This window comes from Crocodylus siamensis, chromosome 15 (assembly GCF_052110815.1).
Source record: "Crocodylus siamensis isolate JL-2025a chromosome 15, ASM5211081v1, whole genome shotgun sequence".
Lineage (NCBI taxonomy): Eukaryota > Metazoa > Chordata > Crocodylia > Crocodylidae > Crocodylus > Crocodylus siamensis.
In genome coordinates this window covers 4829587-4852317 of record NC_143409.1, presented here as the reverse complement: position 1 = coordinate 4852317, position 22731 = coordinate 4829587, and the positions used below count along the sequence as shown (strand labels likewise).

Genomic DNA, 22731 nt, shown 5'->3' with positions numbered 1-22731 from the left:
ATATTCTTAATAAGATTATGTTATTAGTGAATGAAGCTCATGCATAGTATGATTTAGCACTTCTAAAATTTTTGTTTTGAATGATAAAAAAGGTAGAGTGAATAAACAGAAGATCTGTGTGGTACCTTTGAATAAAAGCAATATTTCTAGACACCATCAAGAAAGGTATTCCCTGAATATGAAGTTACATGGGAGAAAGCCCAGATGGAGAGAAGCAAACACAGAATATCAAATCTAGTCCTATTGTTGTCAGTATACAATGAGGTATGGGGTGATGATGTAAGACTTTTTTTGTATCTATAGTAATGAATCCAGCCCCTACAAATAATACACAAGAGTAATTCCTGGAAAAAAAAAAACTGTGAGAAAAGTAACATGCTAAATGCTGCCAAGTTGCACTCTATTCCCTGTCTTCAGTCTTGTTGAAGGGGGATTAAAAAGGCTGCTAAATAGCTAGCACTATCCTCTGAGTACAGTTGCCCTATTTGATAGTCAAAGATGATTCCAGGAAACTGTTATGCAGAATTATCTTTGAATTCATTTCATAATAGAGTTTGCAAAGGAAATAGATGGTCGTTCAGTATGTACATCACAGGTTTTTCATAGCAGAAGTCTTTGCCAAGAAAATGTTGCTTGTTGTGTAATAGAGACAGCAAGTCAGGTTGGCTCCAAACATTTTCATTTATTGTCTCATCAAATGCTTTTGCCTTTTTTTTTTCCCCTGGGCTTCTTTCACCTCCCTCCTAAATAGTCATCTTCCCCGCCTTGTAAAATGGACCTCAATGGAGAGTGGAATTGAATTAAGGCTCTGGCATATGTTACATTTGTTGTGGTCCTCATGCAAGTTTCCTACAACAGATTATGACTGACCAGATGCTATAGCAGCTTGCTGAGGGATGGCAAATCTGCCCCAGAAACTGCTGATTGAAATAACAACTTCGTTGTGGTTCCACATCTGGCCAGTTACTGTAACGTCTAAGAAACACCCAGTATCCCGTGGTCCCCTGCTTTCTCTCCCCCTCTGCAAGATGAAGGGAAAGTGACTGCTTCCTGATCGCCCACCCAGCAGCAAGCTGTCATGGTGCCTAGCCCACTGTCCCCTGCCCAGTCCTGTTAACTGACCGATCAGTGTGACTGAATAGTCCTGCGGGGTGTGGGAGCTGCCCAACAAGGCCTTGGATTATTTTTGCAGGGCTCACGGGCAACCTGTCAAAGGCCCTTATGTTCATTAGGCCACTCCTTGGCATATCTAGTGGTTTCACCTGTGCTCCATATCTGATTTCTGCAGAGCAGATCTATAAAACATGGTGATAAAATGACCACTACTTCCTCCCACACTATCTTGGGTTTAAAAAAACCTAAACCCTCAGGTTAAACCACTCATGTACACCTGTGGTGTCAAACTCATCTGGCTTCATGGGCCAGGTAAGCTGGGGCAGGGCTGATTCATGGGCCAGCCCAGCCCCACAGACTCCAAAACCCACCGGCAGCACCAGGGTTTGAATGAGATGACCTGTGGGCCATATCTTTGACATCCTTGATGCAAGTGGCTTCCACTGGCTTAAATGAAAGCTGTATGTGTGGTATGGTCCATAAGTTTAGACCCCAAAGCCTCTGAAACAGCTGAATAGCAGTTGCAAGCACACAGTAATTGTGGATGTGTAAATGATGCATCTCTTACTACATTCCAAGCTGTTGTCTCTGTCATTTTCTTTTCATGGCAGGATAACATCTTCCAAATATATGGCACAAGGGTATTTTTGCTGGATAAGGCTTTGTAAATTTAGGATAATTTCAAAGGGAATACCGCCCATCCAGTCTATAGCCACCTGTTCAAGTCTGCATGTGTATATTCTCCTTCACTGGATTAGAAATGCAAATTTAATAATATTGAAAAGGCTAGTATAACATTATTAATGCAATAAGTGTTGGAAATTCAGGGTCTGCAACACTCTTCACTTCCTTCATTGTGGCTAGGTGAATGGATTAAAAATAGTTTGAAATATTTAATTAGCTAACAATTAATGCACATAGTGCAACTCCTAGACAATATTATATAATTCTTTTTTGCAAATAAAAAGTGCAGACGGTTTTTTTTTTCAGTGTCTTGGATATTCCAGCTAGTGTTCAATTCTGCTTTATTGCATAATTGCAGCAAGGGGGGAAAGATTTTACTGTAATAAGATTTTGGTTTGCTTTAGAAAGCATAAATCAATTTAGCACTAGGAAGACTAATTACTTTTAAAAGAGTAAACTATAAGGTACTGTAGTGAACCAATTTTAAAAACTCCACATGCTTCTGTTTTATTACAATGTTTAGACTGTAACTAATGTATCTGACTTTTATGTTTGGTTTCTTACAGTTCCAGGCAGGCAGGCAGTCTTTTGTGATAACTTAGTATGTACTAAGTAGGGATGAATTGCTTTTGTTTCTGTACGTACCTTGAGGTACTATGTAAACATGAATTGTGTAGTAGGTTCTTCTAAAAAGCTGTTTCTCTTTACCCACAATACAATAAACTGTGATTGGACTTTTAACCACAAGTGTCACTGAGCAGAAAACTTTATGGTAGAATTTTTTTTCCATGCTAGAACTTGCAATATCAGTGCTTTTGTAAAAGGTTTTCGATATCTTCATTTTATATTTTATACAAATGAGTACTAAAACAAAACAAAAAACCCTCAACCTACTTTCTACCTGAGGTTTATATTTAATTCAGTATTATAAGAATAACGGCTTAAATTTTTCTACAAAACAATGTTCTCCTATGAAGCAGGAAACAGCAGAAAAGCTAGTTTGTTCAGAAAATGTAGTTGTCTTAATTATCATCCTTGTGAATTAAAGGGAAAAGATTCAGAACAGCTCCCCCCCCCCCCCGGTGCCAAATGAATAACAGGCACATAAACTGGTCAAATTAAGTTTAAAATTAACATTAGTAATAATTACCCTGTTTCACCTGCATCAGCATTTGGAAATGTTTTATCTTTTCTGTTTCTGTGGTATTTAATGGAAGCTTGTGGGTAGCATCTCAAGTGTGGAAATGATTTAAGGCTGAAGGATTAATGGCATTTAAGCAGAAGATGTTTCCTTTCAAAGAAATTGTTTTAAAAAAAGTGTTTTAGTATTTGAATTGCTTATCAGCCTACATTTCTGTAATCCAGGGTGACTGATGTTTTTAATTTATAAAAAAAACAGAACAAAACTGACTTTACCTCTTGGCACTCCTATATCACAACACATCTGATCTATCAATACACACAACTTATTAAGAATTAAAGTTATAGAGATATCGGCCTACTGTTTCCAGTTGAAACAAAAAAGCAATTGAAAACAGTGATAGTTTTAGCTCTCTTGTATCTCTGTGTGGTGTGACTGACATTACAAATTTCCATTTAAAAAAAAAAATGTGGGCGAGTGCAAAATGTTTAATTCCCACTATTAGCATTTTATTGCTAATTTGCACAGGGGTGAAGAAAAGACATGGTATACAAGGAAGGGAAAGAGAAGGTTTTGTGAGTCGAGCTAGTATTACAACTTTTTTGTATAGGCATGACTTTGTCTTTAACCCAGTTTCTATCCCTTTTGGAGCACTTCATAACATCCTGATTAAACTAAGGAAATCTACCCTGATTTCAGGCTAACACTGTACTGAGCAAAGTCGTTCTTGGGATTATCCCGTTTTAGAGTGGTGTCTAGCTTTATCCAAATGTGTAGTATAAAAACCAACTATATGCTAATGATTATTGGATAAATCAAAGTATAGCGTAATATTTTCTGCTGTATTTCATGAATGCTCTCCTCTGTCCAGCAAAGAGGCAAAAATGTATTAATTAAGATGGCAAGACTGTGAACCTCTCAGACTGGGAGAAGAGCATTAGTTCCATTGAGTATTTTGCCTGACTGTAACCTCCCATGGGAACCCTGCCATGCAAGTGGGGCTTCATGTGTTCACGATGAGAAAACAGCGTGTAGAAATAAGAAGCAAACTTTAGCAGTAACTACCATACGTGGCTGATAGTGGTCTCTTAATGGCTAGCTTCTGGAATAGAAATCCACAAGAGTAGGCAAGGTTATACTGTTGTCCTCTGTGTTTCAAAATGGGCTATTACAGAATTCTGGTACACTCTCTTTAAATAGTATGGCTCCAAACCTGCAAATAACTTTACCTGATGTGAGGAGGTCTGTTTAAGCATGTGTATAAACATTCACAGGCTAGAGACTTGAGCATAGATCTCTTTGAAAAACAGGCTTTTTATCATCTTCCTGCTCCTGGCATGTAGACCTTTGGAGCATTTAAGAAGGATACTATCACTTTCTCAGACCTATTTTCTTCATGCTCTCAGTGCTGATTCACACTTGCTTTATCCTGATTTACAGTTGTGGTTTTATGGCTGCCATTACTATGAAACACCTACTTGTAGGCATGGGGGAGTGTGTGTACTGTGTCCATAAGAGTGCATGAAAATGATGTCTTTCATTTGCTGGTGCATGACACAGGAAGCCCACAGGAAGTTGTTTGCCGGATAGTGTGAGGGAGTACACACGAAGTATATCCATATATGCATAACGAACACACAGCTCATAATTCTACGTGTTTCTTATAATAGGATAGATGCATTTTCAGATAAGTGTTTTGTTTATTTCCTCTCGTCCCCAAGTTGTTGGTATCTCTCTACTCTTCCTGGAAGCAGTGCAGATCCCCTCTCCACATATTCCCTTGTAGCCTTAGGGATTACCTGGAAGGCTTGGAGAGGGGTTTTTGATTGGCAGCACAGTCTCTAAGTAAGAGCCTGGTTAGCAACTTTGGGTTTTAACTTGTAAAACTTTGTTTGTTCCCACTTCCCCAAGTCTTTCTCTGGAGTGGAGCAGTGGGCAGTTGCATCTTAGGGTTCTCTTTCTAAGAACCCTATTGATTTCTTAGCATATGGGCATTTATACATGTGCTTCGGGAGCGTGGGGGGTGGCACTTTAGAGTGCCCAGAGCATCTCTTGTATTAGCATCCCCATGCTGAAAAATGGTGGTGGGGACACTTTAGTTAAAGTTCATCAAATGAGCTTTAGTTAGTGCCCCAGCCACCACCTTTAGCACAAGGATGCTAATTTATGAGACACTGGCTTGCGATTTAATGAGTATGCTCCAGCAGACCCGATTAATTAGGTCTGCTCTGATGCCTGTATTAAAGCACATTGGAGCAGCCTCACTACATGTGTATAGGCACTTTAGTGACCAAGTGTTTTTTATTTGGTAAAGATGCAGTGGTATTAACTCATACAATGTCACTTCTACTGAGGTTAATATTTCTAAACGGAGACAAGCTTCCCTGGGAGTTACTGCCTACAGGGAATGGACAACTATTTCAGCAGAGGGAATAATTCGCTGCTTAGTAACTCTTCACAAACGTCTGCTAAAATGGAAACTCCTTGTTATCCACACTCATGTCTGAACAAGAAGAGAGTGAACTCCAGTAGAACTTAATCTACTTGTATTCTTTAATGGACATCAGCTTAACTCTTTCCTATATCTCATCAATGCTCCATCAAGAGAAGGTATACTGTAATGTCAGTGACTAGATGATACACAGGAAACTAATGTTCATGAAGGAGCCTTATTTTTAATTTACAATCTACACATGGGAGTTGGAAGCAGAGATGCTACAACAATATTCTGCCTAAGATTCTTCATAAAGATAGGTAATATCTTTGTCATTTATTTATTTACCTATTTACAATTTTTTTAAAAAAGCAACCAAACAAGTAAGGAAAACTTTCTTATAACACTTCTTGTGTTTTTATTTTTAGATTTGTATTCTGTGCCTCAGGGGTAGAGATGGTGAGTCAGCAAATCTGTTTCCCAAAGTAAAGCCTCCAGAGATTGCAATTTTATATGCCAAATCCAACAGACAAGTCTGGGTTGCATGACTTACCTGTGATAACTATAGACAACATACAACCTTTAGATCCAGGGACTGCACTGAATTCCAACAAAAGCTTTGCACATTTTCTTTCCTGTATGGTTTGACAGTGTCATTGTCCCTTTTTTCCCTCAATTGCACCCATGGCAGATGCATGTCTGTGTGTTCCTTTTTTTCACCTCCACAAATAAGGAATGGGTATACAAGAGTTCTGTCCTTATTCTGTCCCTGACTTCTATAGCTTTGATCAGTCATTTCAATCAGATAGAAACCATGGAGATACTTTACACTTGGGATTTAGTTTGGGATCTGAGTTTCAGCATCAAGAGATGAAATGCAAATGTGTTAAAGCTCATTTTACTTTGAAATGAAAATATTCTGCATCAGACAAATTAATTCTAAAAAACCATGCTTTATGCAAGGTTGTAGACAAACCCCCTCCCACTCCCCAGAACGTAGGATTTGTCTATTTGCTGAAAGTTTTGTTGTTAAAGAACTACTATCAGAATGCAGAGAGCTTTGTACACGCCATTTTCATCTGATTGAAAGTTTGTTACTAGGAATGTAAACCGAGTGCTTGGAAACTGGATAAATTTGCTCTGTGTGTGTGAGAGAGAGATGGATGTTGTATGTGTTTGCTTATATATGTATTTTGGTAATTTTGAAGAAATAAGGATTTAATCACTTAAATTTAGCTTGACTAGAAGTAAGGGTTTTTTTGTTTGTTTGTTTTTGGGTTTTTTGTTGTTGTTGTTCTTGTTGTTTTAAATTGATGATTAACATATGACTGCTTAAAGCCAGGGCTGCTCTTAAACATGTCAGGACCTTGGGGAAATTGAAACCCAGCTCCAGATCTGATGGGCTGTCACAGTGAACTAAATGGTAGATTTTTCTGGTCTTTTCAGTTAAAAATTAAAAGTTTTATGTCAGTATGTTACATTGTATTTGGTACAGTGGAAACCTTAGATCACTTTTAGGCACTTTTGTGCACCTTGTGGCTGGTGCATGTGCACCTTTTTTTGGTGGATGGTAGGGGAGCTGCAAGGGGCCTGATCCTTCTTGTAGCAGTGAAGCCCCAGCCCCTTTCTTGCAGTCTACTCCGGGGCATGTGTTCACCTGCTTCCAGCAATGAGCCAGGCTGGGGCTCTGCAGACCCCAGTCCAACTGCTTGCAGCCTTCCTGCCACATGCTGTGAGCAGCCTGAGCTCTGTGGCAGGCAGCAGGGGCCTGCCTGGAGCCTGAGCTGGCCATGGTGGGTAGCTGGGAGATTGCAAGTGGCTGCATCAGGGTCTGCAGAGCCCAGCTAGTTGCTGGCAGTGGGTGAATGTGTGCCTTGGGGCGGATAGCAGGTAAGGGGCTAGGGCTGTACTGCCACAAGAAGGATCGGGCCCCTTGCAGGTCCATCCCCCCCTTTTCCTGCCATGCTAGGTACTAGTCCCTCCTCCTCACTCTTCCCTCCTTCCTTCTCTCCCACCTGCCTGCCCTTCTGCCTTCAGGAGCTGCACACCACTTCTCTTCCCCCTTTTCCCCATGCCCCTCCCCATTGGACTGCTCCTTGGCCAGTGCTAAATGATAACCAGCATGGTTTTACCCCCCATTATCAATGTGTGAACAGTTAAACATTTAAACGTTGACATCCCTAATTCTAGTGAGCTGTGTAAGTAGAGTATTTGATGCAGAATGTCTGAAAATGGTAGATTTCAGACATTCTTTTCTAATAGAGTGAATTGAGAATCTTTCTTTTAATTAAAAACAAACAAACAAAAACCTCACCAAACCCCATGCTGATTCATTAATGTGGAACTGGATGCTAGTTGATGAAACTTGCTAAGAAGGCTTCTAAGCTTGGGGGGGAGGAGGAAGAGGAGGGAGATGAGAATCATACCCCAACAGTATCTCCACCATTGTCTATATATGCATTTATTAATTAGATTTATATGTCACCCTTCCCCCCCCCGCAAAAAAAAAAAAAGGCAGCTTAGGGCACAAGGGTTCTCATCAGGAATAGACAAGACTCAAATTCAGGTCCTTGCTGTGAACGACCAGTCTACCGGCGAGGTTGCTATAATCTTCAGCGGGCTATTGGCTATTTTGTTTTTTATGAAAATTCCTGACGAGCCAAGGCTTTGTTCAAGAAGAAGCAGAATGAAAACAAATGATCAGCTCAGAAGTTTTCATGAGATGGGATGTTATGTTCCTGCTGACCTCCTTCCTAATAAAGTCCCAAGAAAGGATTGGCAGACATTCACACACAGATTTCCATTAATTTGGTAGTAGAATACCCAAAACACCTGTCAACAAACAGACAAGAATCTTTCCCATTTACTAGTGGGACTCAGGGCAACTGATTTTTGAGGCTTTCCTTAACTCTGTTAAAAGTGACTTTGTATTAGAATTGAAATAATTTTCAAATCTAAAAACTTCTTTTCTAAGGGCTCCTCTCAGTCTTTCAAGTCATTTGATTGGCATGCTGAAATACTGATTGTATACATGCACACTTGTTATGGATAGGGGAATTCTGACATGCATTTCCATTCATTGGGTTTATACGAGACCGTTGGGTATTGGACACTGGCTTAAACATACAGGCAGTCCTCGACTTGCAACGTTTCGCACTTGCAGCGTTCCTAAATTGACACCCTTTTTCAACTTTTCTGATGTCAGTTTCGACTTCACAATGCTTGATCGGATGTGACACCACACCAGCGAACAAGTTCTGTGTCACCCATCTCCCTGGAGAACATCTGTCCAAACTTCCTTGGATGCCAAGACTCCTGAGAAGACTCCAGCCAAGAAACCTTCAAAAAGTCCAGGAAAGTCACCTCCAAGAAGTCCTTCCAAATCAATATGATTGCTGTTTACAATATAAATACATTAATGTAGCTATTTTACTCATCTGTAATTGACTGAGTACACAATTCTGGGGTATTTTTGGTGAAAATAGGGTATTAGGCCTTGATTCAGGAACGAAGCCGCCGTTTATAACACTGTTTCTCATGAGAAAATTGGCTCAGAGTTGCAATGTTTCAACTTAAGACATGGTTTTCAGGAACCAAGTAAGGACTGCCTGAATTAGAAAATAGTATTATATCTTATTACTCAGCTGCACTTGAAATAGTGAGCACTGTCTTTACACGAATGCAGTGGTTCTTGACCTGTTGAGATTTGAGGCACCTCTTGCTTGACTTGAGGCACCCTCCATAACTTCTTGAATTGAGTGGCACCCATTTTAAAAAACACTATTTGTTACGGTGCTTATCTCTTTGCAGTGGGGCTGGGCAGTGGCCAGGAAGGGAGAAGCCTGAGCCTGCACTTCACTCCTCACCTTACAGCACCTTTCAGAAATCTTTTGGCACTCTGGGTGCCCTGGTACCCTGGTTAAGCATTGCTGCTCTGGTGACACGCTTTTGACAATTGGGTCAGTAGTTTCGTTCAAGAAGAGCTTACAGTAACAATCGCCTCCATACATTCAGTATACCCTGGGTATTTTTATATTTTTAAAATCACTCTGGGATAAAAATATTTCTCCGCTGGTTGTAATCTTCTGAAGGTGGCTAATTAGCACAACTGAAGCACACTATAAAATAATTTGAAGCAAATTAGGTTGTTTGGGAAGTGTATAGTTAGCTAGAAACAGTAACTGTATGTAACAACTTGCATCCTTTTCCCATGCAACACATTTGACAGGTTTGAGGAGTCTCTGAAGTGGGTTGCCTATAACTGAGTCATTTCAGCAAATTTCCAGCACTGTTTTGGTGAAGACTGTATCTTGATCTTTATGAGCTATAATAAAACGGTTTGGCTAATGCCTTTTTGATGCTGAATACTCCTGGATAAGCCTCTTTTGACTTGCATTCAGGGCTTCTTTCTTCCCCCTCTAGTGAGATTTCTAAATTTTACCCTATTTCAAATGTCAGATGAGTAGGGTCTCACTGAAATATGTTATAGTCTGATGTAGTTCTGCAGTTTGAGATTGTTTGTTTGGTATTTCAGAGACTGGAAACCCTGCCCTCTTTAGCTTTTGACAGATTTCACCAAGGACTTCAGACTTTTGCATCCAGCTGTTCTGCAGAGTATGCAAGCAAGGAACAGTGGAGATAGTGAATCATGCTTTCAGCTCTCCTTGACTTCACCCAGTACTATGGATACTAGTAATACCAGCGTTAATTTGAGTAAAAGAGTTTTTCATGCTACTCTGTTCTACATCTACCTGCAAAAAGAGGGGAGGAGCCTAGAGATTTACTGCAACTTTCAATCCAGAGTGGCAAAGACATGCCTGCTTGTAAACTTGTATGCTGTTTTGGCCAAGAAACTTTCCTTGCTATCATGCCTGTTTTAATCTCTTATTTTTACATAGAGAATGAAGTTTTAATTTAGTTTGGTTTTGCTCATGGGGAAAATAGGACTTTTGTAAACACAGATGAGTTAATGGCACTTTCCTTCAGTTGCTGCAGTCTGTCAGATCTGTTTGTCCTCTGCAGCAGTAGTACTAGTTTAGTACCTCCTTGTGGAGGGATGTTTCTGTCTAAAGTAAGCCAGTTTTCTGTTCTGGGAACCATACACATTGTTTCTGTACAAGGTCGGGGGGAGGGAGAGTAGAGGAGCACTAGGAGGCCAGCAGGTAACCGGTAAAGGGAAAATCTGAGTTTTTACTGAGTGTTCAGTGTATGTTCTCCTTTATGTCCTCTCTCTTCAAAAACTCTATAGCAAACTTGAGCTTGGCACTTGGGTCAGGAAGATTTCTCTGAGGAGCTCGTATCAACCAGGCAAAAGTAAATGATGAATATATATTTATTTATTGCACCCTCACCAGTCTCTGTGACTACTTTTTCCTGTGGCTTGCTCTCTTGTTGGTTTTGGTTAGTTCATGTTGCTAACAGTGTTACCTGCTTAAAAAAATACAAGGCCTAATTGTTTTCCATGACTTTGGTAAACCTATGGCCCCCCCAAAAAAAGATGGAAGAATTACTGGGCTTTCAGTCCAATATAGTAAGCTTTTGCAGATTTATTTTGCACCATTGGTTGCCAAAGGCTTTCCAAGAAGAAAGGACAAGGGAACCAATAAATTGAAGTCTATCTTCCTGGTTTTGGGGGGTTAAGAATAGGGATCTATCTCCTTCTGGGGAAGGAACACTGTTCAGAAAGAGTGCCTTGCTAATTCTTTTTTTTTCCCCCTCAGACTTCCCTTTTACTTATTGAGGAAATGAACTCTAATCAGAGCTGTCTCCTTTTTGGTCCTAATTATAGTGTTTGTTTCCTGATAATATTGAACCTGAAAATGTGTCCTAATTTATTCCAGTAATGAGGTGTCTGAACTTCTGGCAGCTTTGGATGCTAACCCTTTTTTAATGGCCTGCTTGAGCAAATAGAAAAACACCCAGTTTCTCTAATGACTGATGTAGTGGCAGTTTGTATATAATGCTAGCAGATCAGCTGGGGTAAATCAATGTAGCTTCAGTGGTTTAGTGCTGCTATACTAATTTTACACAAGTGGGGAATCTAATGATTGAGGATTTCCTCAAAAAATCTGAATGCGTTTCTTGTTTGTCAGTAGGACATGGGTTTTTGTCGGCTCTTAGTTGTGCATTGCTTCCTGGATAGGTGGCCACCGCAAGGACTTTGGAGCAAACCGTGAAGTCCACTTCTGACCAGGTGCCTATACTTTTCCTCTCAGTTGTGGGGTAGGGATTGATCATTTTGGCATATTCTAAATAACTACTTTTTAGGAAAAGATACTTGAATATGAGCTAATGGAATGTTAGACTCTCTAAAGATGGCTCCTGTTTCACATTTTAAAGTCCAAAAAACCCCAACCTCCACCAAAGGAAAACATAACACTCATAACGCTTTTTTTATATAGCACCTCAAACGAGCTGTCACTTTCCAATGCTTAATTTTCCCCAGTAAATAAAATGGGAATAATTATATTTTCGTTCTGTTCTGTAATTGGTTTTAAATATTGTGGATCTGATGTTCTTTAGTGGACTTGTACTTTTTGAGCTGTACTACAAGTAAAGAGACAGTCACCACCAGAAGAAGCACTTGTAACACAGTAATAAGTTGTTGCTTTATTTTCTCTTTTGCGAGAGAAAAAGTAAATTAAATTTTTCTTACTCAGTTTTAGTGTAGTGGTGCAGTATTGAATCCAGATTCTTTTCAAATATATAAGTTGTTTTCAAGATCTTAACGGATTTTTTTTTTAATTTCCCTGACTGTGGTTGTTCATGTAAATGATGTAGTGAGCTGCCTACTTTTTTTACTATTTGACAGGTGTGTAGGTGCTTGGAGAAGCATTGCTGTCACTGTTCCGAAAAACAACCCCCAAACCTATATCCTTTGGTGACAGTAGATGTGAAAATTATGGTGCCTTTTGTGCAATTACCAAATTGGCTTTTAGACTGATAAATGCACAAAGCTAAAATGTGTAACTTTATAGAAAATATTTGAAGTCTTCTGGCAGAACAGTCTGTGATAACGATGCACACTAAAGAACATTAATCGAGTATTAACATTGTGGTATGGTATTAACCTCTGGAGAAGTGAATTGAATATTATCTTGCCCTCTTAAATAGAAGTACATTTATTTGCATTAATGTATATGGCATTATTGCTAGCGTGCCTTGAAAGCACTTTTCTGTTCCTGCCAGGGCTAAATTGTGACATAGCGAAGAAAGCAGCAGCAAACAGTCTTCTTCCCAGTCTCTCAACTACTCCAAAGAGCAAGGTTACTGTGACATATTGCAGCATGGGGTCCCTGGCTTATTGTCATGGTTTCACTCTCAGCCATGAACAAGGGGATGGAATTGATCCCCTCGCCTCTCTTGCCTTCCTGCCTACTGCGTACATAGGATGGAACTGTTTTGCATTGCCTACCTAACGGTGTTACAGTCCAGAGAGTTTGTGGCCACCTGTGCACCCTCCAAATTGTGGGCTGCTTCAAGGACTCTAAGTTCGTCTCCTTTAGGGGCTGTCATCTAAGCTATATACCTGAGCAAAATCTCGACAAGTTTCATGCTGTGATCCCGGCAATAAACAGGCATTCATTTCTACCAGTGGAAATGTCTCAAACTTCCCTAGGTAGAAATCTTTCATGGTCTGCACCCTCTTCCTCGCTTTCTGTGCCTTTACCAGGTTGGGACCCAGGTCTGGGTGCTGTTCTGCTCTAGTTGCTGGGGGTGGCAGCTGCCCCTGCCCCAGTTCCTCGGATTGAGGATCCTGGTTGGCTGAGCAGGTAGAAACTTTACCCTGTTGATCCTGTCCCCTCCTGGACTAGCCTGTGTGCACCTTAATTCATGTATGGGTGGCAATGCCCCTACCCATTCCCCTGACTAGGCAGCCCCCCATTTGGAGAAGCATGGGGAGCATTGCCTCACTACTTCACTCTCTTCTTGGACTAGACTGGTTGATACCTGGAAGATCTTCTCCCAAAAGGGGCATGTTTCCCCTGGGAGAACTTCTCTTCTCTACTGGGAGAATTTACTAGGTAGAAAGTTTAAGACCTGTATGTGGCCCTTGTCCAGACATGTCCCAATCCCGGTCATGCTTCCAACACCATGTATGGCATGGGCTCCAAGGGGAGGTGTTGGGCAGAATGTCCTATACTGTTTTCCCATCATTCTGTGGACAGAGCTGGACTCCTCCCTGATGTAAAAGGGCTGGAGTGGAAATGAGAATCTCACTCTAGTAACTGGAAGGTTTTTATTTTCTGTTAGTAAGAAATGGATACCTGCTGCTGTTCTCTTTAAACCTGAAAAGTAAACCAGATATGAACCTTGCAGAGAAATCCTGCCCTTCAGTTAGCCTTCATGTATGCATCTTAATTTAAGTTGTACATCTTGCAGTGAACTACTTATACTGGAAATGCTTTAACAAAAAAAGGTACATCTATTTTGTATTTTCAATACACCTGTATGTATTTTTGTACTTCTGCATTTCCAATATAAGTCCTATTGCGGGGTGGGGGCAGCAGTTGTAGATTTCTTTTTCGTTTATTGTTTTGTTTTTCCTCTGTCCTCTGTTGTCCCAGAAAGCATTTTACAGACCTAGCACCTCCAGGCTGATTGTTCAGACATTACATGTTCTAGTGAGGCTCTGGCTGGGTTAATTATGAACTATGTATACTGGTTTCCACTACCTAGTTGAGAATGTGTTTACTAAATATTCTGTGTGAAACTACAGAGTGCCTTTAATAAATGATGAAAACGGTGCTGACCTTACTAATGTTCCATTTAGCTGATTGTGTTCAATAACCTGGAGTCTTTCACTAATGCAGTGTCTAATATGCACTCAGTTTGAAAAGTAATATAAATTAATGAAATGATACCTGTTGTTTCAAAGTAATACTTGGAACAGTGAAAGAGTGGGATGGTTTGGTTATTTTTTGCTTTGATGGAACTCTGGCAAAGACTTAGCATTTTGACAGTGAAAACTATTCCAGGATTGCATGGAGTAATGGTGATGCATTTTAATAAGTATCTTTTTGTCTTTTGAATAGGCATTGTATATAAAAGATACGGCATCCATCAACATTGATTCTGCACCCAGACATTTTTTTAATGCTAAATGACTACCCCTTCCAGCTGGATATTTCTCATTATATGCAGATGTGGGCCCCTTCCTGGCTTGTGGCAGATTTAAAAATCAGCAGCACATTACAATGTGATGCTGCTGTTTTGGCTACCAGATCTAGAGCTGGATGCCATCTGGGAATCGGTAGGGACCTAAGGGCAGTTTATGATGCCCATGACATAGGTTTACCATCTTTCTGATTCCCTGGAATACTGAAACCAAATTATCAAAGATGACCAGAATATTACTCCTTTTTGACTTGTTTAAAATTGAAAGGTGTAGTATCTAGTACTTTTAAGTAAAGGACCAGGAACATGGGGATTTGAGTTCTATACCTGAATCTGCTGTCGCTTAGTTACTAGCATGTCACTTGCATTGCAGTTATATTCTGAATAGTGACTCTGAAAATGGGTTGATTGGATTTCATTTTTTTTTCTCAGTGACTTGTCTTCAAAATGTGCTCAGTTTACAGTTAAAAAGATGTCCCTTCTAGTCCTGCAAACTCAAGCTAGGATCTGAAAATAACACTAATTTTTCCTTACCTTGCGTATCAATACTTCTAATAGGTTCTGCAGTCAGAACTTGGTGAACAATTGTGATTTTTGTAGAACCCAAGAAGAATCTCCCTCTTGCTCTCAGATCTCTATTAGTTCTGCTGTGTTAACAAGTAAAAGCAATAGCTTTTGTCACACAAATATATGTGATCCTGAATAGAAAGATGACTATAGAGCCAAAGTAGCTTGAGTTATGTTAATTTTGATGTCCATAACCACACATTAGACAAGTAGAGAAATTTTAATCACTGTCAGAATCATGAGGCTACTACTTATTTACCTTTTTGAAAGCACTTTAAAATCTGTTAATGAAGAATGTTTCAACAAAGGATTGGTTCATATTATACCTCATATATATCAGCAGTCCAAATGTTCATTTCTGGCTTTCTTAAGCAAAAGTCAAGCATGCTGCAAATGAGGAACATCATAAAATAAAACAGGGTTTAACACAAACACATTAAAAGGTGTTTGCAAGAGGGCTCCATTACTTAAACTCTTACGTAACCAAACTCCTTTGGGTTTGCCAGCATAAGCATGCATGAACTCTCGAGAGTACTTGTTTGCTTTGGATCACACGTTCAGACATCTCTCTTGGCTGGCTAAATCCAGGAAGTCTCTCTTCTGGAGAGGAAAAAGGGTAGTGAAAATTAACTTCACACTAAGTTTCTATAGTTCTAGTTCCCTGAGTTGCCTTGGTACATTTTCTTGCCTCTGTTTACAACAGCCCCTAACATAGCAGGTTTATAGCTGGTGTCTTGTTAGCAAATATAATTCTACCTCGGTGCTTATAAATTAAGACATGGATTTTACCCACCTTCATAGCAAGTAGCTCATGGAAAGGATTTCCAAAAGAATTTTGAAAATCTGGTCTTATCAGGAGATGCTAAAGACTTCAGCTCCCACACAGGAACCAAAATTGGAGGCCAGTGTGGTGGGTACTAATCTGTTATGAAAACCTGCATATAAATATCATGGTGGGAGCTATTGAGTGCTGAACTTCTTAAAAAAAAATCTCCCTGTTTTATTTATGGGCATGATTTTCACAAGTGGAAAAGTGATTTAGGAACACAGATCCACTAAATCACAGTGAAGCTTGTGCTTCTATGCTACGTTGGTGTACAGTATTTAAAAATCCTGCCCTAGGTGTTTAAACAAGATCTGAACTCTGTTGAAAGGAAGGCCTTAATTGTAGGTGCTGAACACTTGCCTTTAAACTCTTTTGAAAATCTAGCCTCTTGAATGTGACAGGAAATCGATGCCTTCATGTAGAAAGGTCACATCAGTTAAAGTATATCTTAATGGACTATTTTTCTAAACTGTTAGAGACTATATGTATGCAGTGTCTAGTATCCACCTGATACTAGACTGACGATCCAGCCAGTTTTCTATCTACCTTATGGAGTCCATTCATCCAGCCCATACTTTTAGCTTGTTTGCAAGAATGCTGTGGGAGACTGTATCAAAAGCCTTGCTAAAGTCAAGGTTATGTTGCATCCACTGTTCTCCCTGCATCCAGAGGCAGTCACCATCACAGAAGACATTCAGGTTTGTCAGGAATGACTTGTCCTTGGTGGATCCATGCTGACTGTTCCTAATCATCATCTCCTCCAAGTGTTTAGAAATGCATTCCTTGAGAACCTGCTTCGTGATTTTTTTCTGGGGACTGAGGCAAGGCTGATCAGTCTGTAGTTTCCTGAATCCTTCTTCCCTTTCTTAAAGATAGGCACTATATTTGCCCTTTCTCAATCATCCAGGGCCTGCCCCAGTCGCCACGAGTTTTCAAAGATGATGGCCAGTGGCTCTACAATCACATCGGCCAACTCCTTCAGCACCCTCAGTTGCATCGTAGACAGCCCTGTGGACTTGTACATGTCCAGGTTTTCTAAACAGTCTCTTAACCTGTTCTTTTGCCCCTGTGGGTTACTCAACTCCTCCCCAAACCATTAAGTATTTTTTTTTCTTTATTACCTTACCATAAACACTTAAGTAATGGTGCAAGCAGTTTCTGCACCTGACCCAAAAGTGTAAACACTGGAACAGGCAGCTCATATTTTCAAAGGGAATATACTAACACTCTTCTTATGTCTGTTTACCAAGCCAGAGTGTCTTGGGCCTTTTGAAGTGTTTGTAACTTATAGGTTAGTCAAATAGCCAAGCACTATAATCAAAAGCTTAGCAATAAGAGAACAGACTTGAGTATGTGGTTTTTTCTTGAAGCAGGAGTAAACTATGGGGGAAGGGGAGCAGGGGAAACAATACACTTACCATTGCTTTGTCATGTATCTCTATTGCATGTACTGATGCATACACTTTGAAAGTACAGGCATCCAGGGCTGGCTTCCTGCTCACCCACCCCAAGCTGTCTCCAGAGGCCTTGTACACTCAATAAAAACTGAACTTTTCTAAGCACTTCTCATGCATGCAGGCATATAGCCAGCCAGTATCAAGTAGAGTGCCCTGGGGGTCAGTCCTGGGCTGGTTTTGTTCAATGTCTTAATCAATGACCTGGAAGTTGGCATAGAGTGCACCCTCAGCAAGTTTGCAGGGCTGCGGGGAGTAGTTAATATGCTGGGGGGGAGGAGGGCTAGGATTAAGAGAGACCTAGACAAATGGGAGGATTAGACCACAAGAAATCTGATGAGGTTTGGTAAGGACAAGTGCAAAGTCCCCTGGACCGAGACAGGCTGGGAACCAACTGGCTAAACAGCAGCTCTGCAGAAGAGGATCTGGGGGTTGCAGTGGACAATAAGCTCAATATGAGCTAGCAGTGTCCTTGTTGTGAAGAAGGCTAACAGCGTCCTGGGCTGTATTGTGAGCAGGTTGCAAGAAGTGATTTATTCCTCTCCATTCAGCACTGGTGAGGCCACATCTGGAGTCCTGTGTCCAGTTTTGGGCCCCCCACTGCAGAAAAGATGTGGACAAATTGAAGAGAGTCCAGTGGAGGGCAGCAAAAATGGTTAGAGGGCTGGGGGACATGACTTGTGAGAAGAAGCTGAAGGAACTGGGCTTATTGGGTCTGGAGAAGAGAAGTAGGGGAGGGAGACATAACAGCAAGCTTCAAGTACTTGAAGGGGGTTCAAAAGAGGATGGAGCTGAACTGTTCTCAGTTGAGGGAAGATGCATGAACAAAGAGCAATGGGCTCAGGCTGCAGCAAGGGAAGTTGAGGCTAGATATTAGGAAGAACTTCCTCACAAGGAGGGTAGTAAAGCACTGGAACAGGTCACCCAGAGAAGTTGTAGTCTCCATCCCTGGAGGTTTTTAAGACCTGTGTGGACAAAGCCTTGTCTGGGATGATGTAGCTGGGGCTGGTCCTGCTTTGAGCAGGGGGTTGGACTAGATGTGACCTCCTGAGGCCCTTTCCATCCCTAACTTTCTATGACTTCAAGAAAAGTGACCTTTATTTTGTTATACGTAGAGTGATTTGGAAGTGGGGTAATTGTATTGGAATAAAATGGCTTTTAATCATCACTAGAGCATTCACACAGGGACCTGTTCTAGCATAATGAGCTGACTCTGTCACGATTATAGTTATGCGGGCAAACTTTACCATGTAAACAAGCCTGTAGGATTGAGGAGTCTTGCAAAATTACACTTTCGTAGGTGTTAGGGTCAGAAGGGACCTCAATAGATCATTGAGTCCAACCCCCTGCATAGGCAGGAAAGAGTGGTGGGTTCAGATGACCCCAGCCAGATGCCCATCCAAACCCCTCTTAGACCCCCAGGGTAGGGGAGAGCACCACCTCCCTTGGGAGCCTGTTCCAGACCTTGGCCACTCTAACTGTGAAGAAGTAACTCCTAATGTCCAGTCTAAATCTGCTCTCTGCTAGCTTATGGCCATTATTTCTTGTGACCCCCAGGGCTGCCTTGGTGAGCAGAGCCTCACCAATTCCCTTCTTATCCAGGGTCAGTTGTTTGTGTGCATGTGATACTTCTTGATAAGTGAGGAAAATGTATGTTTGACACCCTGTGGATAAGAGAGGATGAACGAATTTGTTGGCTGAGCTGAAACATTTTCAATTAATTGCAAAAGAGGACAGAAATCAATACTGAATAAAAATCTTCATATTCTATATGCAGTCTACCTAATAGCTTGTAATTAAGCTTGCCTTGATTGTGCCTTGTTTCACTTGGCTGCGTAAACTGCTAACTTGTATAGGAATACAGTGGTATTCAAACCTTCAGATTGACCCTGGTTTGGAGAAGGGCTATTAAGACTTAGAAGTGTTAGACCCTTTCAGTTTTTGGGGGGGGTTTTGTTTTGCTTTTGATGGTTGAATTGCATTTTCTCAGGAAGGGGCTCTTACTTGGAGCTGCTTACACCTCCTTGATGTTAATTCCAAGTCTGCTGTGGAAGCAAGCAGTGGGCTTTTAGGAACTGTCTTTGTCCTTGGGGACAAGTCTTCATACATAACATAGGGAAAGTCACAAGTCTGATGCTTCCTGTTGCTAGATTAGGATCGCTTGTCAATGTTATTTGAAGAATCGTTCTCTCAGCCTGGCAATTTGTCGGCATTTTGCTGGGAACATAAAGTGCGTTCTTCTCTAGGGTATGGTTTTGAAATTAAACAATATAGTTTGTAGGGTCGGAAGGGACCTGAGCAGATCATCGAGTCCGACCCCTGCCACGGCAGGAAAGAGTACTGGGGTCAAACGACCCTGGCAAGATGTGCATCTAACCTCCTCTTAAACACCCCCAGGGTAGGGGCCAGCACCACTTCTCTTGGAAGCTGGTTCCAGACCCTAGCCGCCCTGACCGTGAAGTCGTGTCTCCTGATGTCTAGCCTAAATCTCCCCTCTGCCAGCTTGTGACCGCTATTCCTGGTCACTCCTGGCGGTGCTCGGGGGAACAGGGACTCCCCCAGTGCCTGCTGGTCCCCTCGGACTAGCTTGTAACAGGCCACCAGATCCCCCCTCAGCCTTCTCTTGTGGAGGCTGAGCAGGTTCAGGTCCCATTGCCTCTCCTCGTAGGGCCTGCCCTGCTGCCCCTGATCATGCGAGTGGCCTCCTCTGGACCCTCTCCGTGGTGCCCACATCCCTCCTGCAGTGCGGCGCCCAGACCTGGACGCAGTCCTCCAGCTGCGGCCTGACCAGTGCCGCATAGAGGGGGAGGATCACCTCCCTGGCCCTGCTCGAGATGAACTAATATTTGGTGATGGCTTTGTAGGCTTTTATCCTTCTCTTTCACTAGGGAGGATTTTTAACAAGGGACCTGGGGTGTATGCTGTAAGGCAGTGAGGACTAATTTCTTTGTCGCTTGATCTGAGCCTGCAAGAGGCTCTCTCCGCAAGTGCCACTCCGATCTCCTTCCTCTGCCTGATCTGCTGTTTTGCTTTCTTCTCCCTGCTGCGCGCTCCCTGCCCAATTCCCTGCTCTGCCTTCAGCTTCCTGCCCTATCTGCTGTCGTGCTGCCGGTCTCCTCTCCAGTCTGCCATATGCAGCACGCCAAGGATGGCTGTGCTGTTTGTGGCACTTGTGCCTCAGGCTGGCCACCCTTACTCTATCGAACTGGGAGCCGGTCCCTGGAGTGCTTACCCAGCAGCACCTAGTCCATTGTGGTTGTACGTTGAGAAGTACTTTATAATTTGGCTGAGCAAGATTGGAGGCCTTAGAAGTTTGCTGATGCAGCCGTTGTGGTTGTTATTGGAAGCAGGAGTCTGTATATTTGAATGGATGCCTGTCTGGATATACTGTTTTGTTCAGATGTGACATCCTGTTAAGACTTGGAACAAATAATTACTTTTCTTTCCCGCTCTTAACTGAGAAGCTGACCCTGCAAATCAAACTGGTGACGTGTAGCTGACCACAAGAACAAGTGGAATTTAAACCTTTTTGACTGGGTTCTGTTGAAACAAACACAATTTTATTCCCATACTGCACATGTTAAGTTTCTTTCTTCCCTTATGCATGTTTTGAATGATTTAATTACTCTATTTTAGAGTCAATGCTTTATTTTCATTAGAAGCCATGTGTTAGGTTTTAAATGGTTTGTCAGTTACATAATCGCACATGAAGATTGGGGGCTAAAACATTTAGACAAATTCTCATGAAGTTGCAAAGCACCTCCTCTTAACATCTGAATCCCAGAATAGTTTGTGCTGAGGTGTGATTCATCAAATCATTGATCAGCAGTGCTGAATCACTGAGCCCACTCTGGTAATGAAATTACATCAGACACAATTTTGGGCCAGTGCCTCAAAGATGGCAAAGCAATACATTTTTCTTCCTGTTTTACATTATTCATTTTAGAATACTACTTAAAATATGTTGCTACTTCCATATAGGAAGGACATGGTTGTGTGGTGCGCATGCTGGAGAACATGGCCCTGAGCCTAGATGATGATGTAACTGCAGAGATTCAGGGCCACACAAAGTGGTGTACTTCTTTCCCCCTCTGAAAGCTTTAATAATCAACTTAGTGCTCTTTCTCTCTGTGCTGTACAGGACAAATTTAGAAGCACTTCAGAAGAAGTTGGAGGAGTTGGAGTTGGATGAACAGCAACGCAAACGTCTTGAAGCTTTCCTTACCCAGAAGCAGAAAGTTGGGGAGTTGAAGGATGACGATTTTGAGAAGATCAGTGAGCTGGGAGCAGGAAATGGGGGTGTGGTCTTCAAAGTATCTCACAAACCTTCTGGCCTCATTATGGCAAGAAAGGTGAGAGCCTTGGGGACTGTAGGAAAAGGCTTTAACGATGCCTTTTCAAAGCTTTTTTTTAAATAAATATGTTGAATTAATTCAATTGAATTGCAACCCTTACACCCATCAAAAAGTGACAATGAGAATCTACTTTCAGGGCAATTGAAAATGCCTGCTAAAAACAGGAGAGGTTAAATTTCTTTACCTCCCACTTATCCAGCCTGCAGAGGTGGCATATATTCCTTGGGTTACCAGTGAAAGGCCAAGTAATCCATTCCAATTTTTTATCTTTCTGTATTTTTGAGGTGTATGTTGTATTTTACTTCTGGCCAAAATATTGTCTTCTGTGGCTAAATGCATAACAAGACCTCAGTATTAACACACAATACTTGTAACAAATTACAAAGCGTGTGTGTGTGTGTTGCGGGGGTTTAAGGATGGAAATATCTTGGGGCTGGAGGAGTAGTGAGAGGTTCTCCCCTAAACACATCCTCCACAGTCCTGTAGTATAGAAATGGGCCTACTTTTTGGTTTCTACTGCAGTATCAAGATCTGTACTGTAGGAGTGAAAAATGTTAATGGATCTGCTTTCTTCCCTCTGCTCCTTCAGTGCCTTGCAGAAAGAGCCCTTTCACTACACACTTGTCCTCCCATAAAGTTTTTCCGGCTGTGCAAGAAGATTGCCCTGAAGCTAAAGCAAAACAAAACCCATGACTTTGTGCCTTTTATCAGATATATCATTTAATAATTTGGTTTGTTAGCACCCTACTGAGACTACTTCAATACTTTGAGTGATGGCAGGATGGGGTGGCACCTTAGAGACCAGCTAGTGCAGGACAGCATAGGTTTTGTAAGCTACAGCCAACTTCATCGGATGTGATGAAACAGTAGATAGTTGCCTGTGAAAGCTTATGCCTCCCTAAACAAATTAGTCTCTAAGGTAATACCCAGTCCTGCCTTCTGCCTGACTTCAGGCTAACCTGGCTAACTATCTTAAGGTATGGTGGTGCTTCAGCAAGATGAGATGTCCAGGTGCATCATGGGAAATGCAGTCCCGTCAG

At 41.5% G+C, this 22731-nt stretch overlaps 1 protein-coding gene across 1 annotated transcript in view; it reads left to right on the top strand.

The window, feature by feature from the left end:
* MAP2K1 (mitogen-activated protein kinase kinase 1) overlaps positions 1-22731 on the top strand; it is a 54909-nt gene that overhangs the window by 5631 nt on the left and 26547 nt on the right. Inside the window, exon 2 of the mRNA XM_090028748.1 lies at positions 21478-21688. Coding sequence (XP_089884874.1) covers positions 21478-21688 — 211 coding nt within the window. The remainder of the gene's footprint in view (positions 1-21477; positions 21689-22731) is intronic.